Source organism: Monodelphis domestica, chromosome 3, assembly GCF_027887165.1.
Source record: "Monodelphis domestica isolate mMonDom1 chromosome 3, mMonDom1.pri, whole genome shotgun sequence".
Taxonomy (NCBI): domain Eukaryota; kingdom Metazoa; phylum Chordata; class Mammalia; order Didelphimorphia; family Didelphidae; genus Monodelphis; species Monodelphis domestica.
Window position 1 is genome coordinate 11,992,747 of NC_077229.1, and position 17,805 is coordinate 12,010,551.

A 17,805-nucleotide genomic window follows, 5' to 3' on the forward strand; every position below is an offset into this window, starting at 1 on the left:
ACAAAATCTGTGGGGCAGAGATGGGCTCTGAAGAGGTACAGAGGAACAGGGAGGCCAGCATGGAGGCAGACCCAGGGGGAAGATGTTTCTGGCTGGAAAAGAGGTAAGTTGGGGGGGTCCAGCCAGCAGGGGGGATGGGAACCCCACCTGGGGGGCAGCAGGGTGGGGAATACCTGATAGCACTAGGAGGGATGTGGGGGAAAAGCTCTGGGAAGAAGCTGAGTCCAGGGCAGTCAGATGGCCCCAAGGATAGATCATGGCCTGGAGAGCAGAGGTTCTGGGTGCAAATGTGTCCTGGGACATATGGGAGACCCTCTGGAGCCCAGACTCAGCCCTGACTGACACAGAAGGGGAGGCTTAAAAAGAAGGGGCACATGGCAGGGGAGAGCTGGGAAAAGGCAGGGCTTGTGCTGGGGAGGGACAGGGACAGGGAGGAGGAAGGGAGGCCAGGAAGCCCCTGCTGGGGGAGGTCATGAACCAGGCCAGGACAGGGAATACATGTAGGAAAGAGCTCCTCCTGGGCTCCTGGGGCTGGCAGGCCTCAGAGGACCCCTCAAAGGGTGCTGGATCCCTCTTGCCGCCTATCCTGAGGGCAGGCCCAGACACCTCCCTGGAGGCCTCCTCCTCTGGGCCTCCTTTTAGGGCTGCCTCCCAGCTCAGCCTCAACAGGCCCAAAGCCTGGAAGAAGAGTCTAGAGTCCAGGGAAGGCCCTGGGTGACCCCCAAGACCCCAAACCCAGGGGACAGCAGGTCATGCCCAGTCCGGGCCTGTATGTTCTCCCCTCCTGAACCCCAGAGACAGCAGAGAGGAATTCCAGGGTCTTTAGCCCCTCAGTGCCTGCTAGAACTCAGGGCCTGGAGTCAGGGAGGCCTGAGATCTCCCCTGTGGGACCCTGAAGAAGTCACTTAAGCCTCCTTGCCTGTTTCCTTCCCTGTCCATTGGGCTGCAGGAGGAGAGAGTAAAGCCTCCCAGCCTCTGCCCAGAAAACCCAAAGGGGGGGAGAGGAGAAGAGGCAGCCAGGCCTGAACAGCCTGACCCAACAGCTCTGCAGACAGACACACAGACACCCCCAAACTGTCTTCTGTTCATCAGGGCTCAGAGTCTGGGCTCAGTGGATGCCGCTACCTTGTGTGGCCTCCCAAAGGGCAGGAGGGGGTTCCTGGGCCTCCCCCAGGCCTCTGAAGGGTCTGTGGGCCTTGTGGGCTGAGAGAGATGCTGAGGGAGACCCTCCTCAGCTGCTCCAGAGGCCCAGGAGACAAGGAGGAAGCAGCTCTGTTTCCCCCAGATCCTCTCTGGATCAGCTTCCCCATAGCCCCAGGCTCAGACTCTTATTCTCTGGATTCCACAGTGGGGGAAACTGAGGCAAAGGCTGGGGAGGGCCTTGGCCAGGCTTCCCACTCTGGGCAGTGTTGGAGGCCAAGTTTCAGCCCAGATCTTGGGGGTTCCAGGCCCAGGAGGGCAGCCCCAGTCGCCTGATTCCTCCACCTGGGGAGACGGTTGGCCTCTCTTTTGGGGAACTCCCTGGTTCCCCCCAAAGGAGAAGGAGCAGCAGGATGTTCACAGAGATCCCTGGAGGAGGGGAACCTGGGCCTGGGCTTGGACTGTCAGTCTCTGCTCTCTGCCTCAGTTTCCTTCTCTATCAGAACCAGGGATCCAAGAGCCACTTCCACTGGCCCTGGGAGAGCAGAGATCCATTCACTGATCAGTCAATGAATAGACACTTATGAGGCACCTGCAGTGTGCTAGGCTGTGGCCTGAGGCAGCTTCCAGTCTAAAGAAGCAGCCCGGCTGGGCGAGAAGGGTACTTGGGGGTGGGGGTTGAAGCCTGCAGCCCGCCACGTTGGGCGAGTCTCTACACGGAGTGGCCTAGACAGGAGGACTGCATTTCCCAGAATACCTGTGCAGGTCTTAGGGCTTCCCCCGCCCCTCCCCCGCCAAGGAGGACTCCATTTCCCAGAGAGCCGTCTTCTCCCTAGTCTTGACTCTTCCCCATCCTGGCCATGTCCAGACATGCTGGGAACTCACGTGGCCAGTCTCAGCTCCTGGAAGACTTGCTGCTGTGCTTCTAGGATCTTTGCTAGGTGAGAGGAGAAGGGGAGGGAGTCAGTGGTGCTGGCGGTGGGGTGGGGGGGCCGGGGCTCCCTGGGGCTCCCTGGGGCTCCCTGCTCTGACAGCTGAGACTTTCTGCTCCGTAACTCCCGGGAAAGGGGAAGACCCGGATGCACCTTTCCGGGTGAGTGAGCCTGGGAGTGTGGCTGAAAGCAGGTGCGCATGTGCAACAAGCCGGGACTGGCAGAGGTGGTGTGCGGGGCTGTAAAAGTGTGCTGGGGGGAGGGGAGAGTCTGTGAGTGTGTCTATCTGCGTCCCACTGGAGGATGCTAGCGCCACCTCCCGGGCCGCGGCGAGCACAGATCCATTGATCCGTCATTCATTCATTCAATCAATAGACGCCCATTAGCAGCTTTCCGTGTGCCAGGCTTTCGCCTGAGGCATTTTGAAGGCTAAAGAAGAATCTGGGCTGGGCTGGAGGGGAAATCGGGGTGGGGAGGAGGAGGCTGCACCGCCCCCGCCTCAGTCCAACACGACTCCCCGAATTCCTCTATAACTGCTCCCCCATCATAGCTCTAAACCCAGGAACCCAAGCTGGACTCCATTTCCCAGCATTCCTGACTCAGGATTTCATGTAAACCCTGCCCTTTCCCCAGGCTTTCTCCATTTCCCAGAATGCTTAGTTTCTGAAGTGACAGCAGTCTTGGCTCCTTCCCCTGTGGCATCCCCAAGGCATTCTGGGAACCTCTTATAGGTAGTCTCAGCTCTGGGAAGGCTCACATTTGCGGTTTTTGGACCCTTTTTTTAGGTGAGGCTTGGAGGGAGTCAGTGCGCCGGCGCAGCTCTGGCTCCCCGTGTTGGCTACTGAGACTTTCTGCTCCCAGTTCCTGGGCCGCAGGAAGACCCGGGTGGTGCAGTTTCAGATTGCTGAGCTGGGGGAAAGGGGAGGCGCATGTGCAAGCAGAGGAGGGGCAGGAGCCCGCTTCCCATGTAAATGCTTGTGGTCGGGGGAGTGGCAGTCTCTATGTGTGTGTCCTTGACTGACCATTACTTTAAAGGACCACAGAAAAGGGACAAACACGGAAGTGCCTGGCTCAGGCCGGGGTGGCTCTGTCTATACCAGGAGCCATGGAGGGCTTTGCCCTCCCCCATAGTAGAGAATGAGTCTGCAGCCCCGATGGGAGAAGCAGTCAACGTGAGCCTGTTAGTGGGCAGCGAGGGTGGGGGTTCCTGTGCCCACATTCCATGGATGGAGCCCGATCTTGGGCACAGAAGAAATGCCAACAGGCTCTCCCCCACCCCCACCTGATGCCCATCTTCCCCTCTGCCCCCCCATGTCCCACAATCCAGCAGTGCAGTTTATGAATGGAATGGAACCAAAGATGGCGGCAGAAAAGGTGAGGAAGCTTCTTCCTGACCAGTCCAAGGCCCTTCCCAAGCCTGAGGCTCCCTGTTCTCCTCTGTTGGGGAGAGTCTCCCCTGAGGCCATCAGAAGGTCCAGGGAGCTCCTCTAACTAAGCGCCTCCCCCTAATTCCCCACAGGTGTCCAAAGAGGAGGTCTCCCTACCTTGGGGCTCCCACTCCCAGAAGAACTTGAGTCTACCCCAAGCAGAGACCCCAGAGCCAGAGGGAATAGCTCCCAAGATCCTGAGGCCCCCATCCCAGGTGAGTGCAGCCCACCCCCATCCCTGGCCATCCTCCCCCACCCTGGAATACAGTAGAACCAAGAACTGTGTCTTTGCCAGGCCTGCATGAGTGCCATCACTGTTTGAGATCAAGGTTTTTACCCTGGCTGCCCCCACATATGCTGTGTTCTCTGGGTTTTCCAGCCGTAGCCCTTTCCTGGATGAGCCGGCCCAGGTTCCAGCCAGCCAGGCCCAGGGGCTGTCTGATTCATCTACCCTGGAGTGTGACATCTTTAGTTACCGGAATCCCCATGACTGGAGCTTTTGGGTGCTTTCACTGACTTCAGGCAGCCATTACAGGAGCTGGTTAGGGTGGAAAGAAGCCTGCCAGGACAATGACACCATTTCAGAGCACGAGGTTCTGGGAGAATGAGGAAGGTGCCAAGGCTCAGTTTGGAGGTATCAGTTTACAGTGTAGGATTACAAATAACAGATAAGTATCCCTAATTATTAGCTTCATGTAAATTAATTGAAGCCTGGCAAGTGGTCTTTCAGGGCGCAGACAGTGTGGAGAATATTAGGCTCCTTGTCAATGGTCAGCACCTGCTATGAGACACCAGCAGCCAATAGGCTGAGTTGAGCAGGATGTTGACGCTGTTGGTGACCCAGAGTAGACTTCAGAGCTACATCCTTTACAATGGGCAGGGCAGTAAAAGGAAAAGATGAGAACTAAAAAATGGGCAGTCCTGGAGAAAAGCCCCTGATGTGATTGTTACATGTGAATATTTAGAGGAGGGGACACACGAGTAAAAGGTCTATATATTTCATGTCACTTTCTCCGGTCATTTTGGTGGTGGAGAGGTGACTGGTGGCAGCATGCTGGGCCTTTTGGCATCTTGGGGTGGCTACAGCTATTATCCAGTAAAGTGGTGAGTTTCTAGCTGAGTTTTTCTCCTTTACTTTCCAAACTTTATCCTCATAGAAGCCTCTAATCTTCTTCAAAGACCTCTTGGCAGAGATCTTTTAACTCCCCCTGGCACAGGCCAGGCAAGAGAAATCCTATACTCTTTCCCTCTCTCTTTTCCTTAATTCCTTCCTTCTATATTAAACACCATAAATTTCCAAACTGACTTGGGTATTTTTATTTGGGATATTCCCTGGTGACCAAATTCATTTAGATTAGCTCATAACCCTAAAATTACACTTATAATAAAATGGCACTGGAAACTCCTCATGATTTCCTTGTTATTCTTTAATTGAAAAATGTAATGTGTATATTTAATACAGTCTGTGAAAACTTGGGTGACAAGATTAAGGTCAAAATTCCTGTAAACAAGATTTGACACCAACCTAAACTATTTCGTTTCAGCTAATGTTTATAATTCTTATACTACAGAATATATTTATGACTTTTAACTTAAGATTAATGTTATTAAAATAATCCTAAAGGATAATACTGTTATAATCTTAAATGAGGTAGGGCTTTTTACACCCCTAGTACCCATATATACAGGTGATAAATCATATACTTTTCTTCTGTGTTTCTACTCCCACACTTCTTTCCCTCAATATAGATAGCGTTCTTTCTCATGAGTCTCTCAGGATTGTCCCGTGCCATTACATTGCTACTAGTAGCAAAGTTCACTATATTGGATCATTCCACAAAATTTCACTTTCTGTGTTCAATGTTCTCTTGGTTCTGCTCATCTTGCTCTGCATCAGTTCATGGAAGTTCTTCTAGTTCATCTAAAAGTCCTCCAATTCATCATTCCTTATAGCACAATATTATCCTATCACCTTCACATACCACAGTTTGTTCAGTCATTTCTCAGTCAAGGGATATCCCCTCATTTTCCAATTTCATACACCACAAATAGTGGGGGTATGCGTATTTTTATACAACTCTTTTTTTATCATTCTTTTGGGATACAAACCTAGTAGTGGTGTTGCTGGATCAAAGACCATACATTCTTTTAAACCTGTTGACCATGATTCCAAATTGAAGGTCATAATATCTTTCATGTATAGAGAAAAGAAGGAAATTTATATTGCATTTTGAAAATTACTGCATGAGAGTTAAAAAGAGAAAAGTCATTTTTCTGCTTAGCATACAAAATTCACCAAGAATGACCATGTGATAGTGCATTCAAAATATCTGGAAGGATACCTGAGATCCACAAAATTATAGCAATAATAGATGAATTGACTTTTAGGAAAGATATAAAGAGCAGTGGAGAAAGAGTGTCCAATCTGGAGGACAGAGCATGCTCAGGCACAGGGTTTGAGTTGTAGTCAAACTCAGAACATGAGTTGTGAAGTGTGATGAGTATCTTGGACTTGCCTCTGTCACAGGTCTGTTGTGAGGTTTCATTGTTGTTATGTGTGAAAATATTTCTAAAATCTATCTTGTAGATAAGACCAAATGGTGTATCCAAAGGCTGGCTCTGCTTGTTTAAGTTTAAAAACTGTTTTTTTGCCTGAGAAAATAGAATCAGAATCATTTTACTTTCTGCCATCAAAGGAAAGAACTTATATTGCTCTATGTGTGTCCTCCTTCTCTCTGTGTTTATATCATAATTTGTTTTCCTCAGAGGCAGAGATATAATTTTGAAGTGACAGAGATGTCTACGAAGCTGAGGCTTTTTGTGGAAGGATCTGGCGTCCAAAGGTGCATGAATGAGGTTCCCCATGACTGCATTTTGAGAGAAATCTGTGACTCTGATATGCAGGTAAATAAAAAACTAAAGAGTGGCTGTGAATTTGATGACGCTGCAGAGAAATTCAGCCCATATTCGGTCCTAAGTCAGTATCTGAAATTGAGTTCAGGAAATGTCTGTTGTCAGAATAGGGTTAAAGGAGTTTTCTTCATCTCTCCCTCTGTCTTCAAGAGGCAAGGGGGCAGAAAGATGTCTCAGTCAGAGCATTCTGCTGAGTGGGGGAGAGTTGCAGACTGTCAGTTGATGACTGGAGAGTCAGTGGCTCACAGTGGGTTGTGCAGTTAAGGCTGGCAGTTCAGGGAAAGTTGGCTGCTGGGCATGAGTTGGGCCTTGGGGTTCAGTTGCTGGTATTGTGGGTTGGTGATTAGTTGAGTTATATAAAGGTGGGCCTGACCTTACTAACAGCAAAGACCATTAAGGAGCAGAGGATTCTGGGAGAGAAGAGCAGACTTGGGAAAACTCCGTGGAGAATTGTGGGCTTTTGAATGGAGATCCCAAAGAGGCAGGAAGCATTTCCCTGCTGGGGATCTTGTCAAGAGCCAAATAGAGGTTTCAGCTGAGTATTGTCCTCAGACCACTGCTACTAAGTAGTTCCTTCAAGGAAACATCTCAGCAGAGTTTCAAGACACTTCTGCCTTGGGAGTGTCATGGACTCCCTGCTCTGGAGCCTGGCCCTCTCCCTTTGCCTTTTGCACCTGTTCGGACTATTCCTTAGCCTGATAGTATTAAAATTAGGAGTGAAGGAATTAGCTGGGTTTGGGAAGGAGAAACTCAGATTTAGCTGGACTGCTGTCTGTGTGAGGGACCTTGTAGGACAAATACATACCAGGGACTCTGACTCCCTCTTTCCAACCCCCTACAAGCCTTATAGCCATTGCTTATTAAACCTTTCTTAATCACAGTCAGATATTTCTCTTGGTTTATCTCCTAAACTAATGGAAGGTGATATGCTGAAGCTATAGATCAGACTCAGCAAAGTGTTAATCCAGACCCTTCCCTGCTGAGTTCAAGCACTTGGGGAAGTGTGTCTCCCTGATCTTTCCCTGACAGGGAATTTGGGCATAGCCATTACTTCATTTGATACATAAGGTCTCCCTTCAACTTCCTATCAACCTCATGTAACGGGGGATCCCCTATTTTCATTGTAGTACCCCTGATACCACCACCTAGCTGGAGTGAGGGAGAATAGGAGTCAACCCATCAAGGTTCCTGTTTCATAGCACTCTGTTTCCTTTCACAACAGTCTCCCTTTAGGACATCCTTAACCATCATTATAACAACACCAAAATCTAGTTCATTTACAATCTTTATAGAATGTTAACAATGTGGAAAAGCTTTTATGTATTTATTTATTTTTAAGCATTTACCTTCCATCTTGGAGCCATTGACTCCAAGACAGAAGAATGGTAAGGGCTAAGCAATGGGGGTTATATGACTTTCCCAGGGTCACACAGCTAGGAAGTGTCTGAAGCCAGATTTGAACCTAGGACCTCCCATCTCTAGGTCTGGCTCTCAATACACTGAGCCACTGAGCTGCCCCATGGAAAGGCTTTTAGACAGAGGGACCTTCTTGCTGAACATCAGAGAATACTCACTGGAGAGAGACCTTATGAATGCAAATAATGTGTATAGGCTTTCATGCACAGGGACTCTCTTGCCAGTGTAAGATTTAGAATTGGTTTGAATAAATATGAGAATTTTAAAAAGTTGTCGTAGTTATCGTTTATAAAAGTAATTAACTTCTTAAGTCGTATACATCACTGTTAGGGGGAGATACTAGTATTGTTTCCTATGTATAGGAAATATAGCACAAATTGCGGGAACTCCATGAATCTGGAGCTGCAATACAAGCTGGACCACTAGACTTTTCACTTCATGACCTGAACCCAGGAGACAAGGTGTACATTAAGAATGTCCAGTGTACTGCAGCAACTGAGCCTTCCTGGGAAGGGCCACTCCATATATTGTTGGCTACTCTAACATCTATAAAGATGGGAGAAATGAACTCTTGGATTCATTACTCACATGTAAAGAGAGCATCTTCTGTTGAGACTGATTGACTGACTGTACCCTATCATATGCATTGGAGATAATAATGCATTGACAAGTGGATGCTGTTTTTTGAGAACACATTGAAATCATGATTTTTTTATTCTCCCTTATTTTTATTATTGCTGTTCTTTTCTTTCGTTTTGATTAAAATGTTTTATTTTTCCCTCTTTGTTCTCATTTCTTGTACTAAAGGTACATAGTGTTAATATGATTTTTTCTGCAGTTATATGTTTTATATATATATGTATACATATATATGTATATATATGTATGTGTGTATATGTGTGTGTGTGTGTGTGTGTGTGTGTATACTTGCTATATCATCAATGCATACCCAGATCACCCTCTCTATTTCTCATCCACGGAATCTCCCATCTCACTCAGAGAGCACTTCCCATCTGCCTGGGGAAAATCATTTCAAAGTGAGACACATCTCCAGGTTTTACTCTTCACCACATGATTCTCACTTTAGGCATAAAATGATTTTGTGATTATTCTTTTGGGTTCTGGTCTCTAGTGCTTGCTCTGACACAGTTCAAGGTTAGGAATTTGGATAAAAGCTTTGTATTCTTTAGTTTCCTCCAGTCAGTGGATGAGGGTTTTAGTAGACGAATTCTGAAGCTTAAGCCCTAAATCTTGTGACTTTTGTTGTCTTAGGGCTCATTAACATTCAAGGACATTGCTGTGGATTTCACCCAGGAAGAGTGGTGCCTACTGGACCATACTCAGAAGGAATTGTACCTGGAGGTCATGCTGGAGAATGTGCAGAATCTATTCTCTGTGGGTAAGGATCATTTTCACTGTTACCTATGAATCTGTCATTATGGGAATGTCTATTCCAAGCCATATGTACAGGATTTAATAGCACAAGAAAAATCTAACCATAGAAAAATCTGAGAGGCAAAGAAGATCAAAGCACTTGTTGAACTGGAGATTGACATATAAAAGTCTCCACATGCAAAATATCAATTAATAATTGTAATTGGTCTCAGGTGCTTGAAGAGTTCAAAAAGGAATTCAGAAATGAAATGAGTGAAGTGGAAGAAAAATGGGCAAAATAAATGAAGGTGTTGCAAAAAGAAAATAAGAGCAGAAAAAGAAAAATTGGTTAAGTAGCAAAAGAAGCAAATAAAATCTAATAAAGAAAAGAATTGTTGTTGTTTTACGTAGTACTGACTAACTGGAAAAAACAGCTAAAAAAATCCAATGTACAAAAGCATTCCTGGAAAACTAAAATGTATCAAATAGAAAAAGAGGATCAAAAGTTTATGGAAGAAAATCCTTCTTTTAAAATTAGTATTCTGCATATAGAAGAAATAATAAAACAAAATCAAAAAAATTTAAAAAGTGAAGAAAATATGAAATATATGGCTGAAAAAATAACACCTGTCCTGTAAAATAGATCCATGAAGACTTAATCTAAGATTCATTAGACTACCCCTCACCACAAAATGGTCTAGATGTCTTATTCTATAATATTATCAAAGAAAACTTCTCCAATTGTGGGTTTAAATTGAAATGGAAAGAAGCCACAGTTCCCCTCCTGCAGTAATTCCCCAAATCACAAGTGCCAAGAATATAGCCCAATTTAAGAAGTTTCATGGTAAGGAGATAGTATAGCACTCAGTCAGTAAGAAACAATTCTTATATCATGGAGCCCCAGTGTTAATTATACATGTTCTGGGGAGTTCTATGTTAAAGGATCACAATGCTTGAAATATGATATTCTTAAAGGCATGGAGACTGGGTTCATAATCATGAATTACCCACCCATGATGATGGATTATATACTTTCTCGGAGAAAAATCAGTATTTTATAAATAAAGGGGAGATCCAAGCATTAGTGAGGAAAAGAACAGACCAAAGCAGAAAAGTTAATGTCCCAATCCAAAATTCAAAAGAAACAATAAAAGGTAATTAAGAAAGAGAAAATGTACAAGAGTCAAGAAGGTAAAATTTTTCATGTGCCTTGTGGAAAGATGAGATATTTGTCACTCTTAAAATTGTTATCATTTTCAGAGTAGTTAGAAGAATTATACAGAAACTGTGGTATTAATGTGTTAAGGAAGATATGTGAAAAAATTTAAGGAGTGGAAAAGAGGATAGCACTAAAAGAAAATAGAAGAGAGAAGTAACATGGGGTAAATTATATCAAATAAAGAGGCATGTTTTCAGGAAAATTTCAGGGAATTTTAATTTTGAGGGCACTTGTCACAGCCTTCATGGATTAGCCAGACTGTTAAGGGTAAATTTAGGGTTGAGACTGAATATAAATTTAGTTGGTCACCAGGGATTTAATTTCTAAATCCCAATGAAACACTCAATTCAGAATGAAATGTTATGGTGGTTTATTTACAATACAAGGAAGAAATTTAGAGAGAGAGAGAGAGGGGAAAAGAATTTAAACTGCCCCAGAGAGGAGTTCAGAGACCTTGGCCAAGGGGGCCTCCCCAGAAAGCCAAGTGAAAGGGAATCAGTCTTATCACTCACCACGTGACCGTCACAAGGAAGCCATCTGAAGAGCTCCTCCAGGCTCCAGTTCCAGGGTTAACTCCACAAAGCTCCCTCCCCACAGGAAGTAACGTGAAATATAAAGGCAGTTCTTTACCTCACTTCCTGTGTCTCCCATGTGCCATTGGTAGCTTAACCTTGGCTTAGGACAGCCCAGAGGTCAGTTAATTGTTTCTGATTTGTCACTTGCTAGCATATACCAGTCATAGGCCTTCCTCCTTGACACTTAATCATTAAGTGTGGGTGTATATATTCCTTGATGCTAGACTAAGCAAAATGGAGAAAATTTTAAATTCACACATGGGAAGAAAACCCATCACAGTTGAGGGAATGATGAGGGTGATGACAGGCAATCAGAATTACTCATTCTCATTGGGAATAACACCCAGACTAAGTGTGGTATAGAATCTTAACTTATTCTGTAGAGGAACATGAGCAGAATAAGGAAGGTGGTTGAGAAATGACAATAATATAAGGGAGGTGGAATAGAGGGAGTGATTAAAAGGGAAATGTGTGAATAGAAAGTGAAAGGAGAAAGTGCAAGATAAAAAGAAGCAAACAAGATGAAGGGGAATACTGAGATGGCAATCATAACTTGGATTATAAATGAGATGAACTCACATAAAAAAGGGAAGCAGATAGCACAGTGTATTAAAAATCAGAATCCTATGATGTTTTGTTCATAAGAAACCCATTTGACGTATGCAAGTAAACATTTCGAGAGTAATGGTAAGAGGACTTTCATTTCCATAACAACATGGAAATAAAAAATTAAAATATAAAATGAGCTCACAGTTAATTCTGCCTATACTAGCAAGTTTATCCTAATTCTACCTTCATTCTTCCTTCAAATCCCATTCAAGATGAGATCTTTTCTATATCGTCTACTGGTCATACTGGAGTTCATAATTATCATTAATTTCACAGCACCCCTATAAGTTTAATGCTCTTATTGCCCTTACTTCACAATTGAGGCAACTGAGACAAACAGAGTTTAAGAGACACGCTAAAGGGCACTCACCATCTCTCTCTGAGCCTGGATTAAATTTGGTTTTCTGACTCCAAGTTCTCATTTCTTATCCTTTCACTACCAACTACCATTAATTTCTGTGTAATGGAGGTTGTAGAATATACCTATTCTTCTATTACAGGAGGTAAAGATAGAATTTGCTGATTGCAAATGTTTTCCATGATATTCTCCCTCTTGCAAATATCTCAAGAGTGAATAAAACAGAAGCCATTCTATAGACCTTACTTTCATGCCCCCTTTCCTTTAAGATGAACTATTTTTTTCCCTCTCCTGATTCCTTCTTTGTTATGCCCAGGTCTTCCAGTTCCTAGAGAATATTGTACCTCCTGTTTTCAACAAGGGAAAGTACCATGGCAGCTAGAGCCAAAAGGCCCCAGGAGCTCCTGTCCAGGTGAGTGAGGTGAAAGCAGGTATATAAGGCCTGTTATCCCAAAAGACTTATCTGTTGTAGTAGAGAGTGCTAGACGTGGGCACTGGCAGACCCGTGCTGAATCATGCTGCTCATTTTCTGAGACATGGATGAGGGACTCAAGTGTAGAGAGGTCATGAGACATTATATATTGTAATCATAAAATAAGATGAATAATTTGTATGTGTGCACTAAATGGCATGAGATCATTTTTCTCTTTTAGTTTCAAAACATTTTTCCATGTTTACATGATTCATTTTCTTTCCAACCCCTCTTCCCTCCCCTCCCTCTCAGAGCCAACAAGCAATCCCACTGGATTATATATAAATGTTATCATTTGATACCAATTTTTATATTTTTCATTTTTTAGTAGAGCAACCTTTTAAAACCAAAACCCCCCATCATGTACTGTGGTACCAGTATAAAACTCCCAGCGAAACAATAGGTTTATTGAGAGGAGGCCAATCTCATAGTAAAACTACTTTCTGATTAAGATCAGAACCAGAGATCCCGAGGTATAGGAGACAGCCTTTTTTATGACAAAACATCTGATGACTCAGTGACAGAAAATACAATCAAAATTAAAATCGAATGGATGCAAAATCTTTCACATAGGCATTTCTTAATTAATGATACAAGTGCTGATTAAGGTAGAAACTGTAAAAAAAAATCACTATGGGTGGTAACTTTTGTCTATTATTATAGCTGACCTTTCCAAGGCCTCTGCAAGAAGGGGTTGCGAGCTAATTGTTTTTCTTCTGACAATTATTATGAAATACTGTGAGTCAGCAGTTGGGTGCCTCTGAGTATCTTGTTATACAAAAGAGAGGAATTTCCCACTTGCATCTCACTATTTTGTCATACAAAAACAGGCATGTGGTGGGCTAAGTGGAAACTTGAGTTATTGGTTTCAGGTCAAGAAGCCTTTAAACAAGATTTGATAGCACGCTAAACTTTATTTTGTTTTTAGCTAATGTTTCTAATACTTATAAAGCAAACTATATTATTTGACTACTAACTTAAGACTAATGTTATTAAAGTAATCATAAAGAATGATACTATTATAATCATAAAAGAGGCAGGGTGTTTCACACTCACAGTATCTATTTGTATATAAGGGAAAAGTCATGTTTTTTTTTCTGTGTTTCTACTCCCAGAGTTCTTTCCCTCAGTGTGGATAGCATGCTTTCTCATAAGTCCCTCAAGACTGTCTTGTATCAATGCATTGCTACTAGTAGAAAAGTGTATTACATTGTATTATTCCACAAAGTTTCACATTCAATGGTTCTGCTCATTTCCCTCTTCAGTTCATGGAGGTTCTTCTCGTTCATATAGAAATCCTCAAGTTCATCATTCCTAATGGCACAATAGTATTCCATCACCATCTTATACCACAATGTGTTCGGTCATTGCTGATTCAAGGGAAGCCACCCATTTTCCAATTTCTTTCCAGCAAAAAGAGTTGGGATATGAGTATTTTTGTACAACCCATTTTTTAAATTTACTTTTTGGGATACAAACCCAGTAGTGGTATTGCTGGATCAAAGGGCATGCATTCTTTTAAAGCCAGTTGGGCATAATTCTAAATTGAATGGCATAATATCTTTGCATTTTGGAACAATTACATTTTCCTTTCAGAGTATGTAGAGAGAAGAAGGAAATCTATATTCCACTTACATTCCATTTTGAAAATTGTTTCATTAGAGTTAAAGAGTGAAATTATTTTTCTGCTTAGCATACAAAATTTACCAAAAATGACCATATAACAGTGTATCCAAAATGATGAGAACGTAATATATGGAAGGTTACCTGAGATTCGCAAAATTATAGCAATAATGGATTAATGATTTTTTAGGAAAGATAGAAAGTGCAGTGGAGAAAAACTGTCCAGTATGGGGAACAAATCATACTCGGGCACAGGGTTTGGGTTGTAGTCTAGCTGCAAGGAAGTTGTTCAGGTACATTCCTCCATTCTTTACTCATGACATGTGGTGTGAAGTTTGATGAGAATCTTTGTCCTGCCTGTGTCATAGGTCCATTGAGAGATTTCATTGTTATTATATGTCATAGGCTTTTAAAAAATCATCCATTTTGCAGATATGACCAAATGGTGTATCTAAAGACTGGATCTACTCATTTAAGTTTAAAAACTCCTTTTTCGATGGGATATAGAATAAAAATCAGTTTAATTTCTGCCATCAGAGAAAGAAACGTATATTGTTCTATCTGTGTATGTGTCCCTCTTCCTTCTGTGTTTATATCATAATTTGTTGTTGTTTTTCAGAGGCAGAGACTAATTTTGAAGTGAAGGACATGTCTACAAAACTGAGGATTTTTGTGCAAGAATCTGACCCCAAAAGATGGATTAATGATGCCCATGGCTTCATTTTGAGAGAAATCTCTGACTCTGATATGAAAATAAACAAAAATATACAGAGTGATTGTGAATTTGATGACCCTTCGGAGAAATTCAGTCAATGTTCAGTCTTCAATCAGTATATGAAAATGACCTCAGGAAATGACTATTGTCAGAATAGTAAATACAGCAAATGCTTTCCTGAAGAAGTACGACTTTTTCAGTTGAATGAGAAGCCTTCTGAAAAGCCCATGTATCAAGGTAACTTAGGAGGAATGGCCTTTAGCTACAATTTAGACTTCATTAGACATACAAAAAGTAAATGGGTAGAGATGGTTTCTGTGAGGAATGAAGTAGAGAAACCTTTCAGTCAAAACTCTAATCTTGCTGCACATCAAATAATCGATTCAGGAGAGAAACCTTATGAATGTGAACAATGTGGAAAGGCTTTCAAACAAAGGGTCTCTCTTGTAGTACATCATAGAATCCACTCTGGAGAGAAACCTTATGAATGTAAACACTGTGGAAAGGCTTTCACAGAAAGGGGATCTCTCACTAGACATCAGCTAATCCACACTGGAGAAAAACCTTATGAATGTAAAGAGTGCGGAAAGACTTTCATAGAGAGAAGATATCTGGCTAAACATCAGAGAATCCACTCTGGAGAGAAACCTTATGAATGTAAACAGTGTGGAAAGGCTTTTACAGAAAGCAGCTCTCTTGCTGCCCATCAGAGAATCCACACTGGAGAGAAACCTTTTGGATGTAAACAGTGTGGAAAGGCTTTCACGCAGAGTCGCTATCTTGCTGCCCATCAGAGAATCCACACTGGAGAGAAACCTTATGAATGCAAACAGTGTGGAAAGGCTTTTACACAAAGAAGTCAACTTGCTGCCCATCAGAGTATCCATACTGGAGAGAAACCTTTTGAATGTAAAGAATGTGGAAAGACTTTCAAAAGGAGAAAATCTCTGGCTAAACATCAGAGAATCCACACTGGAGAGAACCTTTATGAATGTAAACACTGTGGCAAGGCTTTTACAGAAAGCAGCTCTCTTGCTGTCCATCAGAGAATCCACACTGGAGAGAAACCTTTTGAATGTAAACAGTGTGGAAAGGCTTTCACGCAGAGTCGCTATCTTGCTGCCCATCAGAGAATCCACACTGGAGAGAAACCTTATGAATGTAAAGAGTGCAGAAAGACTTTCATAGAAAGAAGATCTCTGGATAACCATCAGAGAATCCACACTGGCGAGAAACCTTATGAATGCAAACAGTGTGGAAAGGCTTTTACACAAAGCAGCTCTCTTGCTGCACATCAGAGAATCCACACTGGAGAGAAACCTTTTGAATGTAAAGAATGTGGAAAGACTTTCATAGAGAGAAGATCTCTGGCTAAACATCAGAGAATGCACTCTGGAGAGAAACCTTATGAATGTAAACAGTGTGGAAAGGCTTTCATAGAGAGAAGATCTCTGGTTAAACATCAGAGAATCCACTCTGGAGAGAAACCTTATGAATGTAAACAGTGTGGAAAGGCTTTCGCACAAGGAAGTCATCTTCTTAGACATCAGTTAATCCACACTGGAGAGAAACCTTATGAATGTAAACATTGTGGAAAGGCTTTCACGCAGAGTTGTTATCTTGCTGCCCATCAGAGAATCCACACTGGAGAAAAACCTTATGAATGTAAAGAGTGTGGAAAGACTTTCAAAGAGAGAAGATCTCTGGCTATACATCAGAGAATCCACACTGGAGAGAAACCTTATGAATGCAAACAGTGTGGAAAGGCTTTTACACAAAGCAGCTCTCTTGCTGCACATCAGAGAATCCACACTGGAGAGAAACCTTTTGAATGTAAAGAATGTGGAAAGACTTTCATAGAGAGAAGATCTCTGGCTAAACATCAGAGAATCCACACTGGAGAGAAACCTTATGAATGTAAACACTGTGGAAAGGCTTTTACATATAGCTGCTCTCTTGCTACACATCAACTAATCCACACTGGAGAGAAACCTTATGAATGCAAACAGTGTGGAAAGACTTTCAGACAAAGGAGCAATCTTGCTACACATCAGAGAAACCACACTGGAGAGAAATCTTTTGAATCTAAACACTGTGGAAAGGCTTTCCCACACAGGAACTCTCTTGCAATCCATCAGCTAATCCACACTGGAGAGAAGAAACCTTATTGTATCGGATAAAATCATGCAATATTCTATGTCATACATTTATCATTTAGTAATGTTCGATTGGAAACTTGTTGTAAAAATTTGTTAAAATTGGGTATCCTTCAGGAAGATACTAATCTTTCCTTTTGAAGAGTAGAGAAATTCCATGCACACACACACACAGCAACTTTTTAGATACATAAATATTCACCTTTTATTCACTCTTTTCTAATGTGGCCAAAACCTCCTGTTTTCAATTTTTTTTTTAAAACTTATGGATTAAGAGGCTAGATTTCTGTTTCTATTGGAAAAGTCTCGAAACATGCAACTACAATCTTAACTTTGTCCTAAATGTTTCAGTTTGAAAGGCCTTGGCCATATCTAAATCCTGGCTCAACTTAAAAATTGCAAACTTAAGAAATGCTCCCATGAGTTCAACCATTATGGAGATAAGGACAAGATAAAGAAAATGTAACATACACAGATATTGTATTATATACAAGTAGTGGGTGACTAGAAGGGGTGTATTGTGTTAATTTCTGATGTGTTTTGAGTTCATTTGTGTATCCATGGACATTACTGTTGAGTCAGCCACTCAGAGCAGTGCCCCTGTCCTTATCCTTTCCCTAATAAAGGCTGCATATTTTGCTGCAAGATTCTTATCCAGTCTCCTATCTACTGATTTGAACCAGGATGCAGACCCTAAAATTTCACTCCAAACAATATGAATGTCAACAATGTACAAAGGCTTTCCCAAAGATTGGCCATCTTGCTGGACATATTCTTTTGGCCAAGAGTGGATTGTGGTTCCTGAATGTTGATTACTTTTTACGATTCTCTTTTGCAGGGCTTTGCCTTTGTAGTATCTTCACTTCCTAGCCAGGA

At 42.7% G+C, this 17,805-nt stretch overlaps 1 protein-coding gene across 4 annotated transcripts; it reads left to right on the forward strand.

Annotated features, from left to right (window-relative positions):
* Positions 1-1,971: 1,971 nt before the first annotated feature.
* Positions 1,972-17,574, forward strand: LOC100619611 (zinc finger protein 420-like). 4 transcript variants are annotated; one of them, XM_016427483.2, is made up of 6 exons: positions 1,972-2,081; positions 3,592-3,714; positions 6,266-6,403; positions 9,101-9,227; positions 12,280-12,375; positions 14,678-17,574. In XM_016427483.2, the coding sequence occupies exons 3-6, from the start codon at positions 6,296-6,298 to the stop codon at positions 16,951-16,953; spliced, it is 2,607 nt and encodes an 868-aa protein (XP_016282969.1). In that variant the 5' UTR covers positions 1,972-2,081; positions 3,592-3,714; positions 6,266-6,295; the 3' UTR covers positions 16,954-17,574. The 4 variants fall into 4 exon arrangements, with proteins under 4 accessions (XP_016282969.1, XP_056676517.1, XP_007506878.2 ...); XM_007506816.3 differs by lacking the exon at positions 1,972-2,081 and adding an exon at positions 2,630-3,446; XM_016427484.2 differs by lacking the exon at positions 1,972-2,081 and adding an exon at positions 2,630-2,857.
* Positions 17,575-17,805: the final 231 nt, after the last annotated feature.

Excerpts from the sequence above, each read along its gene's own strand:
- LOC100619611 (XM_007506816.3), top strand. The coding sequence starts at position 3,327 with ATGCCAACAGGCTCTCCCCCACCCCCACCTGATGCCCATCTTCCCCTC. Across the intron at positions 3,715-6,265 it reads TCCTGAGGCCCCCATCCCAG|AGGCAGAGATATAATTTTGA; the intron begins GTGAGTGCAGCC and ends TGTTTTCCTCAG. Across the intron at positions 6,404-9,100 it reads TCTGTGACTCTGATATGCAG|GGCTCATTAACATTCAAGGA; the intron begins GTAAATAAAAAA and ends TTGTTGTCTTAG.